The sequence below is a fragment of the Biomphalaria glabrata genome, chromosome 1, assembly GCF_947242115.1.
Source record: "Biomphalaria glabrata chromosome 1, xgBioGlab47.1, whole genome shotgun sequence".
In the NCBI taxonomy this organism is placed as follows: Eukaryota; Metazoa; Mollusca; class Gastropoda; family Planorbidae; genus Biomphalaria; species Biomphalaria glabrata.
In genome coordinates this window covers 22,347,004-22,367,855 of record NC_074711.1, presented here as the reverse complement: position 1 = coordinate 22,367,855, position 20,852 = coordinate 22,347,004, and the positions used below count along the sequence as shown (strand labels likewise).

At 37.6% G+C, this 20,852-nt stretch overlaps 1 protein-coding gene across 1 annotated transcript in view; it reads right to left on the bottom strand.

The window, feature by feature from the left end:
• The window catches only part of LOC106073338 (NACHT and WD repeat domain-containing protein 2-like), a 46,166-nt gene extending 33,508 nt beyond the window's left edge, over nt 1–12,658 (bottom strand). Inside the window, exons 1-2 of the mRNA XM_056028691.1 lie at nt 12,353–12,658; nt 1,006–1,612 (exon numbers count right to left, since the gene is read on the bottom strand). Of these exons, the coding sequence (XP_055884666.1) occupies nt 1,006–1,363 (358 nt within the window). The 5' untranslated portion in view covers nt 1,364–1,612; nt 12,353–12,658. The remainder of the gene's footprint in view (nt 1–1,005; nt 1,613–12,352) is intronic.
• Nucleotides 12,659–20,852: the final 8,194 nt, after the last annotated feature.

Below are 20,852 nucleotides of genomic sequence, written 5' to 3'. Positions count from 1 at the left end.
TACAATGATTGCTCTGTTCTACTGTTTCTTTGTTTCCTTGCCTAAAATGCTATTAAAACGATTATTTTCTATTGTCCTAAATGGGTGACAAATTAGAGATTACAGACACAGTACATAAAAAAAGAAGGTCTAATATCAAGATGAAACAACTCGTGCAGAACTTCGTGGTACAGTTACTTGGCCTCGGTGCTCTTTTATTTATTGAAATCTTGCATATAAAACATAAACACTCCAATTAGTAATCGATGAATCGATCAAAGCTACTCAATCATTAAGGAATCAATACCATCTGACTCGTCTAAAGGGTAAGGGAAACAACTATGCAGACATTAAAGTCATGACAAAAAGTGGGCATTCAGTACCAGACCAGGAGCACAGTTAAGGACTCCCTTAAGGTTGCACTCCTGACTTCTCATTCTTTCTGCCCCCCCCCCCTTTTTTTTTTGTTCTTTCAATGTATACGAGAGCGTGTGTGTATCAAAAGGCGGGTTGTGCCAGAGCTCTCTATTACTTCACCCGAATTCTATACAGTCTCAGGTGACAGTAAATAAACAAATCTATGGTCTATTACATTTATGTCATCACAATAACCTTGATTATAGGTCGATACATCTACTATTCACTGATCAACAGAAACTTCGAAATGTAAGGGAAATAATTCAACATGGATAATTATTCCGAGAAAAAAAAGAATGTTGGAAAGTGTAGAAAGAAAAGGACAAAAACTGTCACATTTAGATCTCACCATTTCACCTGATAAATAACTCTGACGTATCTAGGACTGACAAGTCATAGTGCAAGGGCTAGTTGGACTCAAAGCATATCGATTATGTTTCTACACTTAGCATAAATATATAATCATCATCATTATTACTACATGCATTTTGTCACACATTCCTTATTAACTAAACTTATAGAGTTCAAAATGACATGCCTAGTCGCAGTCTTTTCACGAACTATCCTAGAAAACAACTATGGAGTTCTGAACGAGAAAAGTTTACTAACCTGTGAAAGTGGAACTGGTAAATATTCGGACAATCCTAGAACTGAGCGGTGGCAGGCCGTCCAAACGTCCACTAAGCACCTGCATGAGCTTCTCTTTCTCTTGCTGTTGGACATCCGCAGTACTGCTGCTCGTGTCGTCCGGCCATTGGTCATCTCCATTCTCAGAGCTCTTCGTGTCATTGTTTTCCACAGCCGAGGAGACGGGAGACTTGTTGTTCAGGATAGAATCCTCCTTTGTACTCCCTGGGCTCTTTGACTTGCTCTTTGTGGCCGAGTTGGGCTTGCTGGACTTCTTCGCCTTTGCTGGGGTCAGCGATGACGCTTTAGAAGTTTCTGAATTGTTAGTCTGGGATTTCATTATGTCAGGCGAACTCCTAGGAAAGTGCGTAGCCGATGATTGGTAGATCTGATCATTTTGATGCAGATGTAAGAACAAAAACGTGATGGCGCATTGACACTTTGATAGATTACAGATTAGAAAGATAAGATGAAAATAATGACATTGCTATAGAGTGAATAGTTTCAAATTTGTTTTATGCAACTCAGTGACATTTAACCTGTACTTTCGTCCATGTGTATATGTAGATTAAAAACAGCTGAATTAGTTCTGAAAAAAAAAAAAAAATAAAGGTAAAAGGTTGATTTATATCTGTAAAAGGCTATGAGGCTTAGGATGTAACATTCTAACGGTCTCTATCTGCCAAACTTTGTGTTCGTTTGTACGTCTGGGCTTTTGTATGAAAGACCAAATAACTGCAAGTCACGTACACAAATAGTATACATTTGGAAACAATGACAGGTCTAGGACACTACACTCTAATGACACAAATACAATGTAAGCGGTCTGCAGACATACACAAAAATGTGTATATATTATATAGGACATAATGTCGTCATGACTCACGAGAAATCTTTACAAGGGGAAGTAAAAAAAAAAGAAGTAATAAAGGGAGCTAATGACCTACTTAATATCACTGTTATCAGCGTTGAAAATGAGAATACAAAGAAGCTACATTTTCTTCTTTTCTTGTCTTCAAACGAGTTGCTCACGTTGCCAGTGCTGCACACGACCATTGGTTGTTGTTAGGGTTAGTGCTGATAAGAGATAATATAGTGTTGGCACACATTCTAGAATGTTGCAGTGAAGCCTGCAGGACTACAGGAATGGAAGCTAAAACTATTGTACGAAATTCACTCTAGTCAACATTCACAAATTCTATAGGAGAAAAGTTCGAAATTTATTAATAGTTTCAGTAGCAATTATTTACCAGTACCTTAGAATTCCATAGTTTACATACAAATGAGCAAAATGTCAAAAAAAAAAGGGAGTTTCAGTTACGTAAACTCGCCAAATGGCTCACTGTTCATACACATTACATTTTAAAGAAACAAAACTAAATCAAACTAAATGGTATTCACAAAAGTATATATGTGTATTTGATATCTAAAAGTCTATAGAATGTGTGGCTCTGCTGTATGTAGCTATAGTAACTTAATAAAATCTCTATGGATACTTCTTGTAGGAACTAAAGAGTGGCTGCGATGTTACAGTACCGTTCAGATCCTGAAAATAACCCACACTGTCTTTGTTTTAAAAGGGTTTTCATGTTTATCCATATTTATAGTTAAATTATGTATAGTTAAGAACAACCAAAGTTCCCTCTTCTGTTTGATCGTATTTCACAATGCGGAGATGGAAGAAAAAATTGGATTTTCTTTAGAGCACGGACCCCCAAACTGGCAACAGCGCTTTAGTAGCGACACAAATATAAAGTTTTCTGACAGCCTGGATGGTCAAGTCAAATGTTAGCTTTGTATCTATGCCACTTAAAGGCGATGTTTCCAGGTCGTAAGTACGTGGTTGGAGTCTTGTCGGAGCCTATGTTTCATTAAATTAATTTCATTTTTTAAATCCATTATTAATGCACTCTAGTGCTGCTATTAAAAAATACTTATTCTGTTTATTTATTATTTGTTTGAAAACTAAAATTCCAACTATTCCTGTGTAGTCTCAAACCCACTCGTACCTCTGTCATTATTGATATTCAAGATAAGACTGACAAACACAATTGCCTATTTCATCTTGTTTTAAAAATGGTTTATAAGTATGTGCATAATGTCTAGTTCAAACAAGCTAGAAAAGTAATATAGAATTTAAAATAGATTTTCCTATATATCTTTGGTAGTTCCAATGTTTGAGTATGATATGAATTCAATAGTAGTTTTGTTTATTTACTGTCCTACTCAGCGCAGTGCGAAGTGAGATATTGACACAAGGGAGCCATGTCACCAACACTGAAGTCTAGACAAAAGATATTTTGTTTTTAAGAAATGAACATACCGAAATATGTATGACATATAGACACAACATTTTTTTTTATTGATTTCTGTTGAGAGCGTTTTTACATATTCTGAAACAGGGAAATAACGTATACTGGAGTACTTTTAAAAAGGTGATTACTTGCAAGGTCCTGATACTGTCAGGGTTAAAGAAAAAAAAAGGCTACAACTCTGACAGCTGTTTCTTTTATTGGGCTTCAGATATCAGAATGGTATGTGGGTAAAAGTAGAGGGTGGTAATTAATCATATGAAGTTATGTAGCATACAACCATTCAGTTATTTACACCTCGTTCTATTATCGCTTAACAAAATGTGAATCTGATAATACATGAGATACACGATACCGATGAGGTAATATTGTTTCTAGGTAGTCCAAGTCAGGCCAGACTGGAGCACCATGAATAAGATAGAAACTTGTATTCTGGTTTGAACAAATGCGTAAGTTCTGTAGAGTATCTCTCTAATAGTGTCTTTTTGAACCAAGAATTCATTATTTATTAACCATTCTAGTACTATTTCAAGCCACCCATCAAATATGGTCACCCATAAGAAAGTAATATTTAAATGTAGATCTTTCTATGAAATTTGTAATGAACAAATTAAAAATACAACATTTTGGAATGTTTCGCCATACGAGATGTTTGTTTGTTTGACATGTTTCGGTTGTTTCTTCAGAGTTGAAGATACTCTACTTCCTAGTACAAACCTCCCACAGGACGACGGGGGATGGCAGCGGGCTGGGTATGAACCTGGGACCATCGAGACGACCGAACGACAGTCCAGAGCGCATACAGTACGACCATGCAGATTAGTTTGAATGAGAACAAAATAAAGCGTAGCAGACGATGTGTTCTGACATTGCTTCGTAAACTGATAAATCTTTATTTTCATTGTACTGACGGTGGATGCATTACTTTCATTATTATAGCAAGACCTTAAAGCTGTAATGAAGTCCTTAGCTAATGACATAATTCAGATTCGTTTCATTTCTACACGAACAAATACAAATAAATGCTTAAAAATTAAAAAAAAAGCAACGTTTCCCCACGTTTCAGTGACCCAAATGAATGTCTGTTCGCCTGGTAACTAGATCCTGTTCACACTGACATAGACGCACTGGATCTGGTACTCCTTGGCACAAGCAACTGCCTAGAAACACGCTTTAAGTCAATAGATCCAATATTCCTCTACGTGACAGTCTCAGCCATACTGCCGAGTGTTGCACAACAATTTTGTCCTGTTGTTGGAACTGGAGTGACGGTAACAGATGTTGCTAGAGAAACTAAGAACAACACAAGCCAAACGATGACATCCAACACAAGCCAAACGATGACATCCAACACAAACCAAATGATGACATCCAACACAAGCCAAACGATGACATCCAACACAAGCCAAACGATGACATCCAACACAAACCAAATGATGACATCCAAACTCATTTTTTAAAATACATTTTTATGTTAACTAAAATCTTTCAGTTTAAAATGCGTGTCGTCAACGGAGCAGCTTTCTTTTCCAAATTGAAGTCTGCAAAGAAGTGCCAAACAAAGAGTGCCAAACAAAGAGTGCCCTCCAACCCACTCTTTACAATTTTGAAGTACGTGTCACGTGACCGGTAGTCTGAAAGACATTTTGTATTTGAAATGTAAGTAACCATTTCTTATCTTGTGCATATCATAAAATGGTGTGATTGGATACTGCTAAAAATTGTGTTTTCTTAATCTATTTCATTTTATTTGCACATTGGTGCAACACTCATCTTGGTACACACACGCCTAGAAAAGAACTGGCTTGCCTATAGATACGCCACTGTCAGCTGTTAGTTGTCTGCCTAACGTTTGAGACACATACAGGGGTCTGTACAAACTTGTGAGTCACAGAGAGGTCTGTGTTAAGTTTTAATACACTTGGGACATTTTGTAATAACGTTTGGACTTTTGCTTTGGTTGTCCGAAATGATCGGTCTCATGCCATCTAATGTTGGTACTATAATAATTAATAATAAACCAGTCTTCAATAATAGTTAAAATATTTAAGAGAATCTATGCAAAGAGTAAAAACATTTTAGGATGTGAGATATAACTGAGCTAATCTTCAATTAAGACAACTGACCAACAGATATTTATCATCCCTTCTCCACCTACACACACACACACACACACTTATTACATTATTAGCTTACGTGTAAGCACAATTGTATAACTGCATATGATGTTTTCCTAAGAGAACCAACAATAAGAACTTGACCAAACATTCTATTGTCTTGGTTTAAAAAAAACAACAACAACGAAACGCCAAAATCTAGACTAGATCTAGTTGTTTAATTCCACTCGAGTGATTAGGCCACGCCTCTTTGACAAATCTCTAGCTCCCCCAAGTGTGTATCTAATCTGGTGCTACCACAAAATGTTGAGGGGCCCAACATTTACCTTCCTCAACATTCCCAAGTACCTTACTGTCTCCACTAATCTAAGAGAGGGGATCAGGAGGAAAAATAAAAGGCCAGGGGGTAGGGGGCGTCTTAATGGTGGATGTGGAGGGGGGGCTAGAACTTTGTTACATGTTTTAAGAATGCGGGGGTGGTTATTGCAATAGAATAAACACTACCTTAGATAACAAGCAAGTGGCAAACCGACCCTCTAGCCCTAGTGCCAGTCGTCATTTTCAGTTCCCATTGACCTCAACTCCAGACGTGATAGTTCCCTATGAGTTGTGTGTGTGTGTGTGTTTGTTTGAATGTGTGGGGCTGGAGTGGGTGCAAAGAAAAAAAAAAAGATTTAACCTATGAAAACTGTGTTACCCTAGTGTACAACCTTTTGTTTGACTGCTGGGTTACTCGGCCACCAGCAGATAACAGACATACAAGATCGATTGACTGTAACTTTTGTCTAGTTGTTAAGGGACTAGAAGAAAGGAGAGCCTGCTCAATTGAACTCAGCTATTAAAAACAATAATCTTCTGCTTTACCTCATGGTAATAAGTTTTTGTAAATATGTTACACCAACGGTTCTCAAACTGTGGGGAGCCGTACTGAGAACCGTTAAGATGATCTGTATTTTTTTTTCAAGGACAAACATAAATTCAACTGTTGTAATGCTATATTTGTAAATTAATGAAGTGAAAACATTATTTCCGTTGTGTCTTACTCGAAGCAGGACTTTCCCCCGAGCTGAAGAAGAAGATTGATTTTTTTTTAAACAAAGATATTCTATACGTTTTCACCAATGCGATTCTCGAGTTCTCTCGTTGTTTTTACAGTTCTCTCGTTGTTTTTACAGTTCTCTCGTTGTTTTTACAGTTCTCTCATTGTTTTTACAGTTCTCTCGTTGTTTTTACAGTTCTCTCATTGTTTTTACAGTTCTCTCGTTGTTTTTACAGTTCTCTCGTTGTTTTTACAGTTCTTCGTCCTGTTCATGTCATGCTATTTCATGCTTTTAGCTTTCTCATTACCCTAGGATCCTATCACCTATATGGAAAGGTTTGAAAAATTGGGGGGGGGGGGGGGGGAGAAAGAAAGTGATATCTAGGTGGATTTTACCGTAATTGTTTTTTTTAAAAGCATTTTAAAAAAAAGGGGGGTGGGGAACGACCGGAATTTGAACTTGTGCCTCACGCCTCAACGGGCCGACTCTGCTAATGAGACACTTATGGCTAGAGAAAATTGTATAGTTATAGTTGTTTTTTTCTGATGGAAGGTCCGAAACTGCAAATCATACAAGTCCACGGTCTCGTTTCAATTAATGACAGAAATATCGCTTCGATATTGTATAAATAGATTTATATAAGGCTCAACTCTACCTGACAGTTTAAGAAGAAGAAGAAGAAGAAGAGAATAACTAGAACTCTAAATTTAGAATATTGTGGTCTCTCAGCAATGCCGCTAACCCCAAACTGTATCCGCATTTGCCATTCCTTTGGATACATCAGCGCCGTGGTCGACATCGTTCCTGCCACAGCTAATGAGATCATCCATAGTCGCGACTGAAGGAGGCCATATGACGTCACAGATACATTAAACTCAATGAGATGCGAGTTGATTTTTTTTTACAATTCTCCGATTGAACAAACTGGCTTTTAGCGAAGAAATGATTTTGTTGTCACTATTTTTATCTTTCTATGGACCCCTTTCGGTCGTCTCTCTGACACCTGGGGTCCGCGGACAACAGTTTGAGAACCACTGCTCTACAGTTCTGCATGAGGTTTGGGCTAGGACGCAATAATCTTCTTTTCTGAAAGTAAGTTCTAACTTTGGAGTGAAAAAAGAAATATCGTAACAACATTGTCACGAAATTATTCTAAATCTAGACCTATAACTAGATGATCTATCTTTTATACATTCCTAAATTAACACTCACTTATGTACCAAAGTATGTGTCTATAGATATCTTAAACCAGTGATAGCCAACATCATTTCTGCTGGCCATCCCAATTTCCAGCACTTGTGTCGCGGGCCATAACAACGAAAAGGTGCAAAACAAAAATGAAATTAGCCTGAAACTATTTGATTAGAAACCCGTGGATCTAGTACTTATATATACATTGATTAATGCGGTATTTGAAGTTAATCTTTTTTGTTATTGTGAGAAAATGACTTCATTTCTCTTATTGAAATAGGAGCAACTTTGGAGCTAGCTTTACCACCGTCTCTTTTCCTTGTCTCTCTTTTTGGTAAGGCCATAGGCGTATTTTGACAATCTTTTATTTGCGGCCTAAACCAAGATTGCCGAATATTTTAGTGCCGTTTATATGTTTCTGTTTTTTTTAGTGCAGCCACACTATCATTAAATGCTCGCTATCAGGGCCGGCCTGGAGCATACGCAAACTAGGCAGCCGCCTAGGGCCTGCAGTTCAAGAGGGCCTCGCACCGGACTAAAAAAGATCTCAAACATAATAGAGCACTGTGATTTGTTTACTAGTCGCTGTCTCTACTACAGAAATCGCAATATTTATTTGTTATTTATCGATTTAAATAAAACATAGGCAGGTTTTGAATAAATTGCGTAATTTTATTTTTTCGCTGTTCCTTTTTATTTTATTTTTTTTTAAATTAGGACCACCAATTCACTTCACCTAGGCCCTCCAATAATCCAAGACCGGCCCTGTCACTAAGACACGATTTTGGCAATTCGCGAAAAAACACAATCCTTTTATAAAGCCTTTGTATATTATTATATGTAAAAAGCATAAATGGAAATAGCACCAAAAAATTAGAACTCTTTTTTTTTTTCAAAGCATAGTTTTCTTTATTATTTTTCCTAAATCACCTTAATTACTTTCGTTATTTCCGCCTCCTCTTAAAATAAAACTTAGACTAATAGAATCAAAAAAGATAAATCTAAAGTCTATTTATATTTTATCATTACAGAAGGAATAGAATTATTATAATTTTCGTGTGTGCGTATTAAGACTACTATACTCTGTAACGCTGTCTTGTCTCTACATTGAAAAGACAAATGCCAAAAAATAAATATAGTGTGGGGAACGGGAAGAGGGTATTCAATTGGGGCCTTCGGAAAAGGCATTTTTCCCCTCTGGGCTTAAAAAACTGATAGTGTAAAATATGTTTGCGGTATCTAATACCATACATTGCTTGCTTTAGGAGTAAAAGATGCAAATTCAAAGGTGCTATATCTAGAAATCACCATTAAAAACTCCTAATTTTATTATTTAGGTTAAGTGAGGGGAATAAAATAATGAACCGGGACTATATTTTCGTTTTTGGACACAAATGTCATTTTTTCTGCTTGCACCAATGCGCGACCCGGAGATTTTATCTATGAACATGTTATTGTTATAGTTAGTAGTCTGTGACCTAGTTATAAGTAATACCTTTCCCGAAATATCTTTTTTAATGGTGTAATTTTATTTAAAAAAACGGTATTATATTTTACTTTAAAAAAATGAGACGATTTGCTTTCAGAAAACAAAAATAGCCGTTGTAAAAGTAACCAAAACTTTACAAATTACAAAATATTTTCAATTTTTGGAGATCTTAACGGTACGGACGGCAGACCACACAAAAGTAGTGCCGGCTTTTCCCCTTTGGGGTACGCTAAAAAAAAAGGCCAAACTAGAGGTCGTGTACTTCAAAGAGTGCATATAGATTAGATTTAGGGATAGGGTTAGTTAAATGATGTTTGGACAGTCAGAGCTTCTAAAGGTGGAGGAGAGAGTGTTTGTATTCATTTAGATTCACATGTATTTGGTGCTTGCCACTGAGAAGCCAACTCAAAATGTGCTTGGAAAAAGAAAGTTTGAGAAACATTGGAATCAATAAGTCTTTCTTTGGAATTGTTTCTCTGTAAAGCGATGTGCACATTAATTAACGGATTATTAGGCGTGCTAGTGTGTAGACCAGGGGAACAACTTCTCAAAGTTTGTTATGACAGCGGAGTACAGTGACAGGGAACACACTAGCACACGTCACATACAGACGTCGTCTTAGGCTTTTACCACACACTAACACACACACACGCACAAAGTTCTCTTTTTTTTTCTTTCTTCCTTTTTTTTTTTATCTCTCTCTCTGTTTCTCGCTGTCTCTATATCTACCTCTTTTTATCTCTCTCTCTGTTTCTCGATGTCTCTATATCTACCTCTTTCTCACTTATTCTTTTATCCCCCTTTGTTTTCGTTCTCATTCTTTTTACTTTATTTCTTCCTCTTTCTTTCTAACTCTTTCTCTCTTTTCTTTCCTTCTTTGTTTTGTTTTTGTTTCTCTCTTTTTATTTCCTTCTTTCCTTCTTTGTTTTGTTTCTTTCTTTCTCTCTTTTTCTTTCTTTCTTTCCTTCTTTGTTTTGTTTGTTTCTTTTTCAACCTTTCTTTCCTTTTTTCACCCTCTTTTTTCTTTCAATCCCACATAGAAGGACACACAAGATTCCCAGCCTTTATAGCAAACAGTGAACATAAGAATTTAAGAGGCCATCTAGACATTAGAGAAACTAGATCTATAGGTTCAAATTAAATGTCAGTAGGTATGACGCTGTGGCGCCCATATCATGCCACGTCTTAGAAAAACCATTGACCTGCAGGCCTGTGAGAAATAAAGACAGAAAGAAGGCGAACACGCTAAACACGACTAAATGTGTTTACAAACATACTCCGCAGATACAAAACCAGATTGGCAATTCAGGAGCCCGATATCGCTGTATGTACTTTTGTTAGCATTACCTGGTACTAATATTGTCTGTGACATATGCTTGGATCTACATTCACCGGAGCAGGTAATAAATGACTGCTGTCTCCAAACCAAACAACTCGTTGCGAAAGGCTCAAGTATGCCATTATGTAGTCAACTATTTTAGACTAATTACACCCAGTGACTTGGTGTGATGACCCTGGTGTAAGAGCTGAATGGTCCTTATGGTACGCTGACGAAGTCGACAGCCGCGATTGAACAGTTATATCGTGAGGGTATGAAACACAGAACAAGTTTAAAATATATAACAATAGGTGACAAAAAGAGTCGAATGAAGGCTAAAGCTATTTAACCGGTAAAGATTCGCTAGGGTGCGTGTGGTGTGCTTTAACACTAGTTCGATCTATTGATTTCTGTTTGTTTGCTGGTCTGTGTATATCATTACCCCGTGTAGCTGTGAGCAGGTTTAAAGGACTTTTTAAATACACCATTAAACTGTTGCAGCCCTATTGTCTATGTTTGACTTTTAAAATGTTTGCAATTGCAGACTGTGATATTTCTAAATTTATAAACATATGTGTAAATAGACAGTTACATTAAGCCCTAGATATAGCAAAGGTCAGAGGTTATGCGTATACAAACTAGTTTAAAATTATATGGTAACTCTTTACAATAGCTATTTCATGCGATTTAACAGACGCCAAGAGCACAGCAGCAAACTATTGAAGTAGATATTCTTAAAAGACGTTGACAATAGATAGGCCACATTCTTCGCAAGTCTGCACCCACCATAAAAAAAATGGAATCTCCAAGAAAAGAGAAAAAGGTATTGGCCCAGAAATACATGACGCCGAGATTTGGATGTCAAGCTGATGGAAGTCATGGATACAGTTGGAGAGACTCACAACCTAGGAAACTGGATGGTGGAATATGCCCAAGACTGGCAGAGATGGGTTGATAATAGATAGAAAGACAGTCACAGACAGACAGACAAATAGATAGACAGACAGACATACATACAGATAGATAGATAGATAGATAGATAGATAGATAGATAGATAGATAGATAGATAGATAGGTAATACAGATAGATAGATAGATAGATAGATAGATAGATAGATAGATAGATAGATAGATAGATAGATAGATAGATAAGATAGATAGATAGATAGATAGATAGATAGATAGATAGATAGATAGATAGATAGATAGATAGATAGATAGATATATAGATAGATAGATAGATACGAATACATACGAACGTTTAAGAAACGCAATTTACTCACGTGATTCAGTCACTCGCCAATCAATTCACTCACGTTTGTAAACAAAAGGACTCATGACTTTATAAGCGTCCCAAACACTCCCAGTGTATCCCCAGAAGATTCTAAACTAGACTAAGTTTCCAAGACTAAGTTTGTGGCTTATTGTAAATAAAACAACAACGAGACGAGCACATACGAGGCGTTAGGAATCAATTATCAATCAAAGCACTCTATCCCGAGTCAAATTACTTCGATTAAAGATTAAATTGTCAGTCGCTGTGAATCGCTGATTCAATTTGTTAGAAAAATAGTGCTGCGTTTAACAATCTAAATCATTTGTTGGCCTGTTTTTGTGTTTGTGTATGAATGTGTGTCTGCGGGCGCGCATGTGTGTGGGCGAGGGGGTACGTCAAAGCATTTAATTAATTTTTATTTAGTAAGACATCGATTTTGTGTTATTTTACTATAAATAATTCCATGTATCGATGTTGAATGAAATCATATAGAAATCGAGGACTGAACGACACAAATAAGACAGTATATCTATATCTTGACAATACTATCACAAAATGTTAGAAAAAAACATGACTTAAAACTTACAGATAGTGTCCATTACTCAGGGTGTCCATTACTCAGGGTGTCCATTACTCAGGGTGTCCATTACTCAGGGTGTCCATTACTCAGGGTGTCCATTACTCAGGGTGTCCATTACTCAGGGCCTTTCGAAGTTCACGTTTAAAACGTAAATACTCTTTAGGAATTTAAAACAGAGCAACAGTACACCGTGTTAGTGAAACGAAATCCGACTTGAACCCACCGGTCATCATTGAATCTCCCAGACCTTGTAGGAGTTCCACCTCTCTCCGACCGTCTGCTCGCTTAACTGTGATTGCAGTGTTTAGAACGGCGGCTCTGAGGAGGGGGGGGGGGCGTACTTGGCAGTCATAGCGATAAGCTGGCTACCTGCAGGTATCAAACGTAGGTTTGGGTGCCATCGGTATTCACCCCTTTCTCCACCTCGCGCGTCCCTGTCGCTGTGACTATCCGTGGGTAGTGAAATATAAGCCGGGCCGTAGATTGCTAGAGCATTAGAGACACTTAAAGAATGACAACACTATAAGAATATATTTAAAGATTGTTCACAGTCAAAGTTAATCAGGTTTTTTTTAAATCAATAAAATACAGGAAGAGAAAAGGAGAAGAAAGCGATACGAAGAAATGTGGTGCTATAGAAAAGAACTTAAAGAAAAACGTAAGACAATGAAAAGAGAAAGTTTGAGATTTTGAAATAGACAAAATAAACAAATGCTAAATGGACCACACTCATTGATCAATTCGTAGTACAAGCGGCAGGACTTAGAAATTCGATTCAACAGGCAGAGTTGATAAATAGAAATTCGATTCAACAGGCAGAGTTGATATATAGAAATTCGATTCAACAGGCAGAGTTGATATATAGAAATTCGATTCAACAGGCAGAGTTGATATATGTCTCGGAAGACAATGGATGCGCCCAGGTGAGTCACTGGCTTTGGTTTCGTCTTGAGACGGGGCAGAATCCGGAGTGACTGATCAAGCCAATTCTGGAGAGGCAGAGTTTGCCACAGTTCGTGCATGTATATGCATCTATCTTAGGGCTAGCTGACAGTTGATAAAAGTTAGTAAAAATCTATGGTCTTATGTTGAATCTGCGATAATTGGCTCAACAGGATAATACGGAAACGATAACTTAACGCAAAGTGATAATGAAATTAAAGTGAATAAATAAATAGTTTGTCCCAGCATTTTCAGCTCCTATTTTAAACCATTTGGAAAACATAGGAAATAAAGATATACAAGAAAAAGGAAACCAAAAACTGTTAGTTGACATACAAATAAAGCCTCACGACCTGACGTTATTTCCAGATAGATTAATTACTCAAGGAACTAAGCTACGAGCTTGGACCAGTGTTCAAAATACTTGTATTTTTGATATTTTACTTCTATCAATCTTCCCTTAATCAAGGCAGTGTACCGAGGCACTAGCTACCAGCGAAATGTCAAGCTGTTATCAAAACACTTTCTCAATACACCTCATTAGTTTTATTTTCTATATTAATAATTCGAAACTAAATTTCTGCATTTTTAACAAGAAAGATATTTAAAATAATATTATGGCATGTAAAAGCTAAAAAATTGTTCCACTTCTTGGACTAGAATTGTCAACACTAAATAGTGATAACATGGGCCGTAATGACACTCTAGGACATAAGACTAAAGAGTATAGTAACAATGATACACTAACATATATAACTTACAACAAAAACACAACGAAATAAAATACTTAGAAAGACACCAAAGAAAAAGAGAGAGAGAGAGAAAGAGAGTGAGAAAAAGGTCGGTAATTCAGTTTATTTTTGAAACCAGGACCTCGAGAGTTGTGGAGTTTCATATTTAGAATACATACACTAGGAGGTATTCAGACACCATTTAGCTACGTTCATAGAATTTAGTGACTGCAGTTTGCTTTAAAATAATATTGAAGAGAGAGGTTTTCAACTCTAAACGCTCTGTAGGGGAATTTTAAACTCAAAACCATCTGGAGGGGTTTTAAACTTTAAAGAAAAAGCCATCTGGAGGAGGGGGATTTAACTCAAAACTCCTTTGGCTACGCTCATAGATTTTATAGTGTGTAATTTGCTTTCTTTTTATATTGAAGTGGTACTTTTTAGCTTCAAACCCCAACTGGAGGGGGGAGGGGGTTAAAGTCAAAACCCCTTTGGCTACGCTCATAGAATTTTGAGTGTGTAATTTGCTTTTTTTATATTGAAGAGGGGGTTTATCGGAAATTTTGGAGGAGGTTTTAAAATCAAAATCTTCATTAACTGTGCTGTTGGAATTTGGGGATTGTTGTTTGCATTTTTTTTTGTTTTATAGAAGAGAGGGATTTAACTGCAAAAAGCTCTGGTAGGGGATTTAAAACTCAAAACCCCCTGTAGGGGGGTTTAAACTCAAAGCCCCTGGTATAGGGTTTTAAACTCAAAACCTCGGGTAGAGGGTTTTTAACTCAAAACCCCCTCGGCTGTGCTGTGAGAAGTGATGATTTAGTATTAAAATCTCACCTAAAATAAACAAAATGAAAGCAAAAATCAGTCACTCAATTCCGTTCTCCCCCCACCATGTATGCAGGGCCGGTCTTAGGCCACTGCAACCTATGCGGCCGCAGTGGGCCCCGCACTTTCATAGACCAGCACTTTCATAGGCCCCGCGCGAATTCTAGGTGTAAATTATTAAATTAGACTATTTTATCTTGTTATTAAAGGGTTCTTGGAATTCTCCTGAAATTCTAAAATATACGAAAAAAGTCATGAAATTATTAAAATCTTCTGAAAACTGATGAAAATCTCCTTAAAAACAGACAAAATTGTCATTGCAGGGTGTCATTAAATATAGACAACGCTAATCCTACTCGCGATAAAAAAAAACGGCATTTTCAGCTTTCCTTTAATAAAAATATAATAATAAGGCAAATTTTGACCAAAACAAGAAGTTCAAATACTTAATTTACTTTTATTGTTCCTGGCATATAAAGATAGATCGAAATCTATCTCGACCTCTGTAAAAGACAAAAGCGATATTTTGCTAGTCGATAGTAAATCTAAACTTCCGATCTAAATGTTTATCGGCTTTTTGTTGAAAAACTACCATCTACTGAAGATGGCTCGTAAAGTTAATTGGACAGTGATTTTGTTCTTAGTAATGAATGAATAAAATGCAAAGACGAATTTATTTTCTAATACAAAATCTTAATTTTCAGTTATCCTTTTCACAACCCATAATGGGCCCCGCGTAATCCGTTTCGCATAGGGCCCCGCAATCTGTAGGACCGCCCCTGTATGTATGTATGTATGTGTGTGGTCATGGCCGCCGTGAGAGTTGTGGCCGCTTGCGTGCGAAATTAAATAATGCCGACCCATCCCTTTTTTTTTCTAGAAAGAAAATTCCATTAAGACTGAGCTGGACACTGTACCATAAGTGCCCTTTGATTTAAATCCATTCTTGTAGGCCATTCCATTTTTTCCTTTCATATTCGCACCGCTGTTGTACTACCCCTCAAGTACACCTATGAATCATGCACTAGGAAAAATTTCGGATTTACGTGCATTCAGAAACCTGACATTTTGATTCTTTGTGATCAACATTCAAAACTGATCTCGTTCTAACTACTCGCTTATGCTCCTGTATTTGCAACGATTATAATTGATGAGCTGCGGCAGGTACATTACAATGAACAGTGTAATTGATCATGATCTATATACAATTTCTCGATCATCATCATCAAACTCCATTTGAGTGAGGGCTTGAGAGGCTTAAATCCTTTCTTGCAAAAGCCCTGGACAGAAACCCTGCTGTCTTGCGTAGTGCATAAATGTCGCCATACAGGTCGATAATTTTTGGTTTCCCAGACCTGTCGAGGCGGAGATCAGCAAGTCTGGGGCAGTCAAACAGAATATGAGGCACGGTTTCCTCTTCTTCACCGCAGCGGGGGAACCGTGAATCGAAATTTGGCCATAGCCGTGAGAAATATGAACCAACAGGACAGTGGCTAATAGCTTGCTCAGGCCTGGACAGCCTCCACCACGGGGAAGTGCGGCCAGGGCGCCTCATGCACTCCCAGATTCCACATGCTTTTTGGGACTTGTCCCAGCACTCAAACAACTTTTCCATTTCTGTTTTTTGAATTATAGCCAGAGCATGATGAAAACTTACAGCCTGTTCAGTTGGTGGAATTCGCCCTCCCTGGTGGGCCAAGGAGTCTGTAATAGTGTTGCCAGTCACACCTATGTGTCTCGGTACCCACTGCGTTATTACAGGGGTGCCATAGCGCTGCTTTATTTTGTGTGAAGCCATGATGACAGTGTCGATATTGGGGTGCCATGGTCCAGGGCTTTGCAAAGTCTGTAGCACAGATTTTGAGTCAGTGACCACAACAATCTGTGTTGTCCTCAAATGTCCCTGGCCGAGTTGAGAGTCAATGACCTTTAAGGCTTCACAGACTGCCATGGTCTCCGCATCAAAGCTTCAAACACTATCACATGGTCCAAAGATTTTTACTGAGAAAGAGCCAAGAAAGTCGATGTAGGCCCCATAGCCTGCTCTTCCAGAATCTATCAATGCCGACCCATCAGTGTATGCAAAAATGGCACTGGGCTGGAAGGCGTTAATGGTCTCCAGTGCTAGAATTTGAAGGTCATTAGATGAACGACTTAGCTTAGTGGCATTAGGGTCTACTAGTTTCAAGTGTATGCCTGGGGTCGTTGGGCGACACCAAGGGGGAAGGGGATGAAAACGTTAAATGTTTTGTCGGTTGGTGGAGAGGCCAGCTTTATCAGATAGTCTAGTGGCATGATGCATAAAAGACTGCATCTGGATACGTCTTCCTTGTATATTCCTTGTATCTATCTATCTATCTATCTATCTATCTATCTATCTATCTATCTATCTATCTATCTATCTATCAATCTTATCTATCTATCTATCTACACCCTCTCTAAAACTAGTTTCTCTAATATTGAAGAAGGAACGAGAACTCCTCGAAACTTGTGCCACACAGTGAATATTAAAGAGGCAAAGGCTCGGTTTCATTTACTTCCACGGTTTTATTTTTACTGTTATCATTTTGGTAATGCGGCCCGTGCCACGAACGTCAGAAATTTAAATGGCCCCGAGACCTAAAAAGGTTGGACAGCCCTGTCAACATCTACTGATGTTTTTAGACAAGAATTTGAAGAAGGGTCCGATGATACTGCAGACGAGAAAAGTGTTCTTTTAGTGTTGGTGTTATTGTTGTTCACTTCTTTTAGTGTTGGTGTTATTGTTGTTCACTTCTTTTAGTGTTGGTGTTATTGTTGTTCACTTCTTTTAGTGTTGGTGTTATTGTTGTTCACTTCTTTTAGTGTTGGTGTTATTGTTGTTCACTTCTTTTAGTGTTGGTGTTATTGTTGTTCACTTCTTTTAGTGTTGGTGTTATTGTTGTTCACTTCTTTTAGTGTTGGTGTTATTGTTGTTCACTTCTTTTAGTGTTGGTGTTATTGTTGTTCACTTCTTTTAGTGTTGGTGTTATTGTTGTTCACTTCTTTTAGTGTTGGTGTTATTGTTGTTCACTTCTTTTAGTGTTGGTGTTATTGTTGTTCATTGTTTTCGATTTTTTTTTCTGTGATTTCATACAAGGCTGAAGAGAAAAAAAAAGTCTTTTAAAATGTCCAGTTGTCTACACAACTTGTCAATAATGTTAAAGTGGAAAATACAATTCATCAACTGCATGACAAATTAAATCACTTGTTAATCAATAGATTATCCTAACACTGCGATAAGCTATGGCAACATTGATATCCTAACTAGTGTATAAACACATTAGCAAGCTTGCTGTTCGTTGATATGCCGAAAATGCAGCGGTTTCAGAACAGCTCTTCGGTATATGGCGTGCATTATTGCCGGCGTGTTATTGCAGGTTTTCTATTCAATGCATTACGAGTGTATGAACATTGTCGAGATTCAGTGGGGACGAGAACAAACTGTTTTAATGGCTCAAACATCAAAGTTTCCATATTCATAACTCTCCAGAAGAAACTTGGCGCACATCTGTTAAAAGCCAGCCATTCTGGTTCGAAGTACAAGGTCAAAATTTTCAGGGCTATCCCCTGCTGGTAAACCCATAGAGTGATTTCCCTTGTTCTCACGGATGCGATAAGCGGTTCCCCCCCCCCCCCTTGCAGGGAAGGCTAAACTATTACAGTCTCCAATGACGCAGGTCCTATTGTTGTGTAATTAGGGCACTCAGCCCATCGGCTTCACTTCCAACGCGTCTAGTGGTTTCACCTCTATACGGACTTCTGCTTGCCGCGATTGATTTTTAATCGATTGATTGCTAGAATAATTGCTTACATCCGTCATTATAGAAATTCTGCATTACTGATTTCTTTATCTTTTTTGTGTGTGCTATTCTTTCACCCTCCCAGGGCCCCATCTCTCCCCTGACAACCCCCCCCCCCCATTTCCCATTGTACCTCCTCTTAGAATTATTATGATTTTGTTATGATGTAGGTCCCCTAACTAGCCAATTAAATTGAAACCACTTCTTTGGAACGAGGATATCGATTTCAGTTGGTAGCCGATTGGTTAGATAAACAGTCGGACCACGAAACAAAATAACCGATGCGATAGGACATAGGATCAGGTACAAGCGCTACTGATGGCGGTGATTGGATGGATTCATTGGAGGTTAATCCCTGGACGAGTTACTCATGAGACCAGGGAAAATTAGGGAGCTGTGTTTGGGGGGAGAGGGTTAAAGAAAACAAAAAGGTGATCAGACCAGGTGTTAGTTCAGAATGAGACACAATTGCGTCTAGAGTTTCAATGGTGAGAATGGGAACTAACTCATTTTTACAATAAGCATAAACAAATAAAAAACACACATAAGAAACATTGAACATTAATAGAAACATAATCCTAGACTTTCAAGCGAGCAATTGTTGAATGTATATATATATATATATATATATATATTTCCAAAACGGCTCCAACGCTTTTCTTTAAAATCCTCAAACAAAGTCTTCTCTTCTGGTTTTACTGTAAATCTCTGAAAAAAAAACGGAAAAATACGTTAATTTACTTTGTTGCAAAGTGCCTATTTTACCCTATAAGGTGGAGATTTTGCATCAATTGATGTTTCTTACTAAAGCCATATTGACTATACTGATTGCAATATGAAATGTCCGAACGTAATCGTTTGAGAAGTTACTATGCCAAGACTTTCTTCCAAGCCAATGATAGGCCAAAATGTTTATGGAAAAAGATGAAATGTAAATTAACACGACGTCAGCTGCTTTTTCCTAGACTTCAAGAGCCTCTCTATTCTTATCGCTATGTACAAAGTCATTGAGAACTAACAGAACACAAAAGCAACACTTCCGATTGGTTTAGTCTTTACCTGATTGCTCTTTTTCATCCTTACAAAAATGTTTCACAAATGAGTTCGGGTGAATATCTTTCTTGAACAAATTATTGTACCGAACGAGGCTCGGTCACCTGGTACTTATTTCCTATTCGTTTAAAAAATTAATTAAAACACATTTACCACTTTTAGTATAAAACTATAATAAAATACCAACATAAACATTAGACAAGCAATGCCTGTGCTCATTATTTTTAGACTGATGATAGACTTGGGCAGGCCACTACCACTATTTACGCTAAATGCTTCCACAGTGACATGATATTGATAAGCGGAGTTCCTCTATAACGATATATATATATATATTGTGGTACTCTTTAGACTACCCGGTAGATGATAATGTCATCTGATTCTTTGGACAACAGTTAATGAGGGTGTCATGTGGCCAGCACAACGACCAAGCGCTTTACTTTCCACAACTAATGTCAGGTACCCATTAGAAATGGGCGGGCGCCCGACTCTCGGTTCGGAGACCAAGACTCTACTACTCGGTCCCACTGCTTGTGGTCCTATTGTTTCTTGTCAATAAGAAGTCATGTGGCACAAGTCACGTGACACGAAGGTAAACATTTAGCTCTTAATTCGAGACTTTGAGAAATGTAAAATGAATTCTAAATTAAAAAGAAACAAAAATGTTGTTCACAATAATTATAGTCGTTTGTAGATTTGGTTTTCCCACTGGCTTTGGATCAATACTTGAGTGAAAGATTTAACTTTTCAGAAAAGGACCTGAACCAAATGCTACTATTGAAACCGTAGACTGATTAGTAGTTTGGCATTTGAAAAATTCAGAATCAAAAGTTTGTTTGAATGTGTATAAACTTTTGAAAGTAAGGTTGTAATTACAACTCGTGCGCGCGCGCCTGTGTGTGTGTGCGTGTGTGTGTGAAGAGATGTACTAGAAGGTGTGTTGCTATCAAGTTCAAGAAATTGTAATGTGTGGGATATGTGTTTGAAGGGCCTCTACCACTTGACATCTCAAAGGGCTCTAGTTTGAATCCCGGCTATAAACGAGCTGTATTTGTTGTCTAAGGACAGCAAGGAATCTTTCCAGATTTCCCTCCCACATGTAAAAAAAAAAAAACAATGAACAGAGACCATTGA